Source organism: Palaemon carinicauda, chromosome 20 (assembly GCF_036898095.1).
Source record: "Palaemon carinicauda isolate YSFRI2023 chromosome 20, ASM3689809v2, whole genome shotgun sequence".
Lineage (NCBI taxonomy): Eukaryota > Metazoa > Arthropoda > Malacostraca > Decapoda > Palaemonidae > Palaemon > Palaemon carinicauda.
In genome coordinates this window covers 14,360,792-14,370,206 of record NC_090744.1, presented here as the reverse complement: position 1 = coordinate 14,370,206, position 9,415 = coordinate 14,360,792, and the positions used below count along the sequence as shown (strand labels likewise).

Genomic DNA, 9,415 nt, shown 5'->3' with positions numbered 1-9,415 from the left:
CGTGAAGAGGTGGACATACGCATCTGTGGGTGCGCTGATGTAGAGAGCGAGGTTGGAGGGGGCGAGTTAAAGAGGTGTCGATAAGTAGGAGTCTGCATTGACCAATCGTCGGTGGGCGACATCGACCAGAAGGTGGAAATGGTGAGGATTGGCAATGTGACGTCAGCAACGAGAAACTTCCAATTAAATTTGCCGTTTCCAAACAATAATGTGAGGTTCTTGTAACCATAGGTGGGTATCGCAGATCCGTTGGCAGCTACCAGGTAGACGTAGGCACACTTAGACAGACTATGTCGTGTCCTGAAGAGTTCCCTTGACAAAAGAGAATGACAAGCCACCGTGTCTACAATAAATTGCACGCCTGTTTCTGCAACATTTGAAAAGAAAAGATTAGAAACATGGGAGGCCACCGCCACAAGTGATGGCCTACTTACACGTTTTTTGGACACTGACAATCCTTGGCACATTTCTTCGCGGCAGCCCTGGATATGCAGTGATAGTGGCAAAACTGCGGCCGATGGGCGGCAGTAAGTGGCTGTAGAAGTCCTTGATTGGGGAGAGAGCGAGTGGTGGGTGATGGGTGGCTTTGTCGCCGCTTCGGCACGACACGGGTTAGGCGTGTGTGTCCTACGGCATTCATGTCAGGTTCAGTTGACTTTGAATAGGTGTCCTCTTCGTCAGGACTGGAGGCGTTGATGAAGGTCTTGAAGGTCGTGAAGTGGCTGCCCATAAGGGCGTTGTCTTTGGTCATCAAGTCCTTTATTGGTAAACTATCAATAACGGGTATGGCAGCACGTAAAGGTTGAGGTAAAAGATGTACCAAAATGGCACGAAGTAGGTTCCCCTGACGAGGAGAGCCGTCTGCGGCAGTTTACAGGTGAGCGATACTGGTCATTTCCTGAGGGCGAGCAAAGCCCTTCGGTCCACCAACGGTTCTTGAGAGAGCTGAAAAAGCTTTGCTATACGGGAGGCTGGCGACGGCGAGTACTGCTGCAGAAGGTATGTTTTGAGGGTGTCATAAGTTATTGGAGTGTCTCCTTGTTCACAAAGCAAGTCGGGGATTTCCAGGATGGTGTCCTCGGGTATTGCCGCGAGAACAAAATCTGCTTTGGTGGCAGAGCGAGTCACACCCTTGATGCGGAACTGGACTTCTGCACGCTGAAACTAAGCAAACGCCTCTCCGCTGGCGAACGACGAAAGTTTCAATGGGGCGGAGCCAACTTCCGTGGAGTCCGCCATAGTAACAGTGAGTGGGGGGGAGTCGGGAGGAGCTAGTCGACTTCCGGGGTCACCTATGTGCTGAGCCAAGAGTAGGTTGTCACTCAAAGGCGAGATAAAAGCAACTGAGCACTTTATTATAGATACATCAAGTATATATACACACTAGGTCCCGGCAAGAAGGTCACAAGATACAACATGCTATTTCTTATCCTACCGGCAACTGGTTTTTTTTACAGTTAACGATGAGAAATAGGCAGACATGTTGATGCAAGTTGCTGTCAGTGCGAGGGGAGAGCAAAAGATATAAAGGATGATACAGACAAAAAAGAGAAATGTTATTATGTTTGATCGTGTGACACACGGGTGGTACATTTCACTAAATTCTAGAATATAATGATGTAGTACTAACATGAGGAGTATGTATAGAAGCTGGCCCACACGCATATATATATATATATATATATATATATATATATATATACTGTATATATATATATATATATATATATATATATATATATATATATATATATATATATATATATATATATATATATATATATATATATATATATATATATATATGTATATATATATATATATATATATATATATATATATATATATATATATATATACACACAGTGGAACCTCTACATACGATTGTCTTTGCATATGAATTTTCTAACATCCGAAGTAAAATTCGATAAAATTTTTGTCTCGACTCCCGAAGTCTTGCTTCAACATCCTACGTAGATCATACGCATAGAATTTTCTTGAAGCATCGATCGTAGTTTCTTGTTTACACCGGTAGACGGCAGCACGTCGGAGGGACGCCAATCGAGTGTTACCTTGATCAGTCCTTTCATCTCATGCGCATCGTGTGGTTGTTTTCTATTCGCTCCGTTATTAACAGTGCTTTTTATCTTCCTTTTTCACATTTTGTTTTTGTGTTTTATGTATAATCATGGGTCCTAAAAAGCTTTGTTTCGGTTCAGGAAGTAGTATTGGTGAGAAAAGGAAGAAGTCAATGCTTTCATTAGAACTAAAACAAGAAATAATAGAAAAACATGAGCGAGGTGTGCGTGTTAGCGATCTGGCTAAACAATATGGCTGGAATATGTCTACGATCTCAACAATCATCAAACAGAAGGCACCCATTAAAGCATTCAAACTATCGAAGGGGATCACCCTTATTTCTAAACGTCATAGCCCTACCCTGGAAGAGATGGAACGCCTTTTGTTGATATGGATAAAGGACAAAGAGATTGTTGGCGATACGATCACTGAAACGATCATTTGCGAGAAGACCAGCGCTATCTATTGTGACTTGAAGGCGGCGGGGTCTTGGGGTGACGTGGGGGAGAGTTCAACCGATCTTGCGACAGAGGAATTCAAGGCGTCTCGAGGTTGGTTCGAGAAATTTAAGAAATGGACTGGGATTCATTCAATTCTTCGGCACGGAGAGGCTTCAAGTTCGGACACCAAGGCTGCTATGATTTTGTTAAAAAGTTTGAAAAGATCGTGGAGGAGGAAGGGGACATAGAGTAGCAAGTTTTTAACTGTGATGAAATCGGTCTGTTTTGGAATAAGATGCCTAGTCAAACATACATTATCGCCGAAGAGAAGAAAATGCCTGGATATAAGCCTATGAAGGATCGGTTGACTCTTGCCCTTTGTGCCAACGCCAGCGGGGACTGTAGAATAAAGCCGTTATTGGTTTACCATTCCGAAAACCCTAGGGCATTTAAAGCACATAGAATTAATAAAGACATGCTGCATGTTTTGTGGCATGCTAATTCTAAGGCTTGGGCCACTAGGCATATCTTTGTTGAAAGGGTAAACCTAGTTTTTGGCCCTGCTGTCAAGAAGTACCTTCAGGAGAGGAATTTGCCTTTGAAGTTCTTGCCATGTTTGGATAATGCACTCGCTCACCTCCCAGGACTCGAAGATGATATCACCGACCAGTACAAATTCATCAGAGTTTTGTATCCTCCCCCGAACACCACCCCTATCCTCCAGCCCATGGACCAGCAAGTCATCTCTAATTTTAAGAAGCTCTACACCAAGCATTTATTTAAGCAGTAATCTAATGTCACGCAAAGCAACAACTTAACTTTGCGTGAATTTTGGAGGAGCCATTTTAATATCGTGCACTGCTTAAAAATCATAGATCAGGCTTGGGAGGGAGTAACTCGTCGGACACTGAACTAAGCTTGGAAGAAGCTTTGGCCTGATGCTGTTGCTCTCAGAGATTTCGAAGGTTTTGGCCCTGAGCCTGAACCTGTGCTTGCTGTCGAGGAAGACGTAGAAGAGATTTTATCCTTTGGCAAGTCCATGGGTCTGGAGGTTGATGAAGATGACATCACTGAACTCGTCGATGAGCTTCATGAAGAGCTCAACACCGAGGAACTCAAGGAGCTGCAAGCCATGCAGCATGATGAGTTCTAGGCGCAGTTAAGTGAGTCGGAGGAGATCGAGGAGGTAGGTCACTTCTTAGGTTCGGCTGAAATAAAACAGATGTTGGCATATCATTAACACATGGTTGATTTCATCGAAAAGCATCCCCCACAGAAACTTCACGTTTTCCGTGTAGTTGCGTAGTTTGATGATGTTTGTTTAACTCATTTTAGAAAAATTCTCAAAAGCCGTACCAAGCAGCTTTCTCTCGATAGTTTCTTTAAAAAATCTACAAAGCGGTCTAGTGATCATGAAATAGAGAAAGAAAGGTGAAGCAAAGAAAACTAAGACCGAATCGAGTGAAAGCGATGCAAATTAGAAATAAAAAAAGATAAAAAATTTTAAAAAAATATGACATAAAAAAAAATAAGCTAAGTTAGGTTAAAGTTTACGTAGTGTAAGTTAGAGTAAGTTACGGTACGTTATCGCAGTCGCCGTCTCTCTATCCTCGCTGATCTTCCGTCTCCTCCTGCGTAGCAATTTCTACTCCTACGCTGGCCTGTCTCTAAGGTAAAGTGTCAATAAAAACCTCTTTTTTATTTATTATTTCTTAAATATTATTCTTTTTTAGATATTTCTGTATTATTCAATTGTATTAATGTTATGTGTAATTATGGGTAGCAATTTATTAAGGAGTTATAATGGGTTTTGCGGCTGAGGAACGAATTAAACAAATAACAGTGTATTCTGATGGGAATATTTGCTCCAACATACGATCGTTTTTACATACGAAGCAGTTCCCGTAGAACTGTATATATATATATATATATATATATATATATATATATATATATATATATATATATATATATATATATATATATATATATATATATATAAATTATATACAGGGCCAAATTACCGCATAGGCAAACTAGGCATTTGCCTGGGCCTCGCGTATTTGGGGGCCCTGCGATCCAAGGGGTTCTGGGGCTCATCCAAGACTGCGCACATGGTGCAAGTGCAAAGGGGTCCCTACCTAACAAGTTCAAGTGTTTGGAGAGTAAAATTGTTTTTTGAAAATTAATCATAACAAAAATAAATAATGTATTAAAATGAAATAAAAATAAATAAATCTAACCATAGATGGCAACACTCAACACTCCTCTCCAATTTTCTGTAGTAATTACACGTTATCTAGACTTTTACTGTGACAAATTAACTGAAGTTTTGTTGATAGACATTGATGTGTATGGATAAATGTTTGTTTTCGCCTCTAAATGTTAGGGGAGGTGCCTGATAGGGTTACTTGACCAGTAAAGACGCATGGACCAGTAAAGACGCAGTTTTGGAAAAAATACTATAAGAAAACTTAAAAACATAAACTGACTTCCGTTTGTAGGTTTTAAAAGCACTTTGTCCTGACTTTAAGTCTTTATCATTTCTATAACAGATCTCTATTACTCTAGAGGTTATTGAGGTCAAAGTGTAAAAATGTTGCAAACCATGCAATTTCTTAGCAAAATGCTAAGGATTTGCTATTTTATTATTAGTGCTACCACTGTTTACACAGCTATTTAGGTACTGATTTTTCTATTTCAGGGTGTTGAAAATTCATCTAAGGAGCAAATGACGTTCAGAAAAGCTTTGGATTTGGAGAAAATCTGGCTTTCCCGTGCAATTTCAGTATGATTTCTGTTTAAGTAAATTGGAGATCAAGGAGGATGAATTAGTAAAATATTCGTAGCCCAAATCACTAACCTAATCTATGGTAAAAGTTCTGTATATGACTCCTTTCTGGTAACGTTTTGAATTTTTAGAGGCTCAACCAGAGGAAAGGGGGCTACAAGGGCCATATCCCCCCAAATGACAGAAGAAAAAAAAATGATTAAAAAATTAATAATAATTGATAATGAAAAATTTTTATTTCCATGATTACAGAAGTGGTACATTTTCATTATGGCATCTCGTAAACCTGATGTTGGAAAAATAAATAATTAATAATAATAAAAAAAATAATAATAATTGATAATGAAAAATTTGTATTTGCAGGATTACAGACAGTGATACATCCTCATTATGGCATCTCGTGAACGTGATGTTGAACGTTCTTAAGCGAGTGGGTCACAGAAAAGAAAGAAGAAAATTCAAGAAGAAGAACAGAAAAAGAAAGATGTAGGAAGCTGCAGAAAGATCACAGACATACTCACGAAAACAGTTTCTTATGTTACCAGTACAGTTGAGTCTGCAGATATGTCAGATCATACAGGAAGCCCTCCCTCCATTATTTCGCAGCCAGCATCTACTTCTTTTGTGTCTCCTCTCAATGTGACGGATATTTCATCCACAGGATTTGTCTTAAAAGATCCTGTCTCATGGCCAAATGTAATCCTAGATTCTCTACGTAATGCTTTCATTGCAGAAAACTTCAGTCAAACTCTGAACATTGACTTTAGGAAATCAGCAACGATTTATGATGATGGAAATCATCGTTGTTTAAAGTCATCTATGTTTTATAGGAAGCTTGCAAATTCGGAAACTGTGAAAAGATCATGGATGGTATACTCTGAAAGTTCAGGAAAAGTGTGCTGCTCAGCATGCAAGCTATTTTCTACCCAAAAAAATGCCTTCACACAGGGGTTCAATGACGAAAAATTCCAAGCGTTTCGAGGAACATGAAAACAGCACCACTCACAGGAGCTGCACTTTAGCCAGTGTATTTCGTGCACAGAAAAAAAGGCTTATTGGATTCTCATTTGGAAAATCAAACTGAAAAAGAGCGCACTTATTGGAGAAAAGTTCTAGAAAGAGTTGTTGCTGTTGTAAAATTCTTAGCTCTAAGAGGACTTTCCTTTCCGTGGAGAAAATGAGGTTTTTGGTTCGGAAAACAATGGTAATTTCCTAGGGATCATAGAACTGTTAGCCCAATTCGATCCATTCTTAACAAATCATGTGTCACGCCTTGGGAATGCAGGAAGAGGCACTGTATATTACATGTCATCTACTATTTGCAATGAATTAATTGAACTGATGACTGAGAAGGTCCTCAATGACATCATAGCAGCTGTGAAAACTACAAAATACTTTGCCATAAGTGTAGATTCAACACCAGATATTTCACATACAGATCAACTGACATTCATTGTTCGCTTTGTCGACTCCAGTGGTAAGCCTGTAGAGCGCTTTATAAAATTCATTCCTTTTTCAGGCCATGATGGAGAAACAATGATGAATGTAGTACTGGATACTCTGCTTGAACATGATCTCTTTATTATGGATTGCCGTGGCCAGAGCTATGACAATGCAAGTAACATGTCGGGTAAATATAATGGATTGCAAGCCCATATCAAGCAAATACCCCCACTTGCTGAATATGTGCCCTGCTCAGCACATTCTCTTAATCTTGTTGTGTCATGTGCTGCGGAGTGTTGTGTTGCTGCAGTTTCATTTTTTTTACTTTTACAAGCACTTTTTAATTTTTTCTCTGCTTCAACGCATCGGTGGAGTATACTCAAGTCAACCATTCATGGAGATGTCATCAAATCATTATTAACAACAAGGTGGTCAGCGCAGCATGATGCAACACATGCTTTGAAAGACAGCTTTGCTGAAATACGTTCTGCTTTGATCCAAATAGCAGAGGATGAAGACCAGACAGCAACTACAAGAAGCGAAGCAGCCAGCTTAGCATCAAAATTGGAAGATTTTGAATTGACCTTACTCTGTGTGCTTTGGGACTGTATACTGGAACAGTTAAATGCCATGAACAAGACACTTCAGAAAACTGAAATTGAAATGGCTACTTATGTTAACCTCTATGCAGGCTTAGTGGAATTTGTAATCTCACTTTGCAATGATGAAGCTTTCGAAATGTTTGAAGAGAAAGCTAAACTGCTGGTGAAAGACTACAGTTACCGGGCTGATCATCAGCGGTCAAGGAAGAGGAAACGCAATTTTGAAGAGCCAGACAATGAAATTGTGTTGCTACCAAGGCAGAAATGTAAGACAGCTACATACTTCGTCATTCTGGATTCACTGATTACAGAATTGGTGAAAAGAAAAAAAATCTACCAGAATCCCAATGACAAGTTTGGATTTCTGTTCAAAATTACTACTATGCCAGATGCAGAATTGAGAGAAGCTGCATTAAAGTTACAACAATACCTTTCAGCAGATGTTCAGGACACATTTGTTGAAGAAATAGTTAATTTTTCTGGGTATATGAATCAGATTAAAGCTCCACCTGAAAAATGTGCGTCCTCAGCTGCTTTGAAACCTTTAAGAAATGCAGGTATCTCAGAAACCTTCCCTAATGTTGACATAGTGTATCACCTTTACCTAACACTTCCAGCTACTAACTGTGAAGGAGAACGTTCATTTTCTGTTTTGAAAAGAGTGAAAGACCAGCTCCGTTCAACAATGAGCCAAGAAAAATTGTGTAACCAAGCCTTGTTGACCATTGAGTCTGATCTAACAAGAAATATTGATTTTCAGAGTATAATTGATGACTTTGCCAATATGAAATCCATAAAGAAATTTATTTAAGAAGTGCCTGTGAAGTTGATATATGTACATGCATGATTTAATTATAATCACAAAAAGGGAATGTAGTGGTTATGTTGAATACCAAAGGTGTGTATGATGCTTTAGTAACCTAGTTTATTTAAGAAGTGCCTGTGAAGTTGATATATGTACATGCATGATTTAATTATAATCACAAAAAGGGAATGTAGTGGTTATGTTGAATACCAAAGGTGTGTATGATGCTTTAGTAACCTGGTTTATTTAAGAAGTGCCTGTGAAGTTGATATATGTACATGCATGATTTGATGATAATCACAAAAAGGGACTGTAGAGGTTATGTTAAATACCAAAGGTGTGTATGATGCTATTGCTTTAGTAACCTAGGATTCTTGTGTTTCCTTTCTTTAAACATATAATTAGATAAGCGTAATGGTAAATAATAATGAAAATGGAATTATTATGTTAAAGGAGATGGGTATAAGATGGCAAAGATTTAATTATCTAGAAATACTGTACTTTGAGTTTCTATTTTTGATATGAATGATTTACTGATTGTTATAGGCTTAATGGCAAAATGTGATATAAACGGAATGATAACAGTGGCTGTGTTGAATGTAATAGGTGTAGGGTTATAAGTCATTACTTTATCTAACAATTCTTTACTTTCTTGAGTTTATATGATTTGATAGTCTTATGCATGATGCAATGATAACAATAATGGTCAGTGATATATAAAGGGAATGATACTGCTGTAGTGGTTATGCTGAATATAGTAGGTACATGATGTCACTACTTTAATAGCCTAATCTAGTAATACTATGCTGTCTTGAGATTATTCTCTTTAAAATTCATGATTTAACAAGATAGTTATAATGGCTGTTGGTAAATGGTTTTGGTTGCATTGATGTACTTTCCCCATTAAATTTAATCTAAATAGCCAGAATGTATTTAATTAGACCTTAAACAGGCTCACACCGCCACTCCCCCCCCCCCCCCAACCGCCACCCCCAAGCTGGAAGGGGTTGCTTCGCTTACCCGTAACTCAAAGGGGCCCCGCCCACCTGAATAAATTTATTGCTGTTAAATTTAAACAGCAATAAACGCTTAGACATAGTAAAACTGGTGAGGATGCGTCTATTTCAAATTTGTTCAGAACTCAAAAATACGTTCATTTAGTTAGCTTGTTTTTCATCTGTAATGGCAAGGGCACGAAATAGGTACATCATAATGTTCAAATGTCTCGAAAGAAAAACCTAGCATTTGTCTTCTC

General features: G+C 38.6%; 1 protein-coding gene across 1 annotated transcript; it reads left to right on the top strand.

Moving 5' to 3' along the window:
* Positions 1–6,615: 6,615 nt before the first annotated feature.
* On the top strand, positions 6,616–8,166 carry LOC137659657 (zinc finger MYM-type protein 1-like). The gene has a single exon (XM_068394487.1). It carries the CDS (start codon positions 6,616–6,618, stop codon positions 8,164–8,166), a length of 1,551 nt encoding a protein of 516 aa, XP_068250588.1.
* Positions 8,167–9,415: the final 1,249 nt, after the last annotated feature.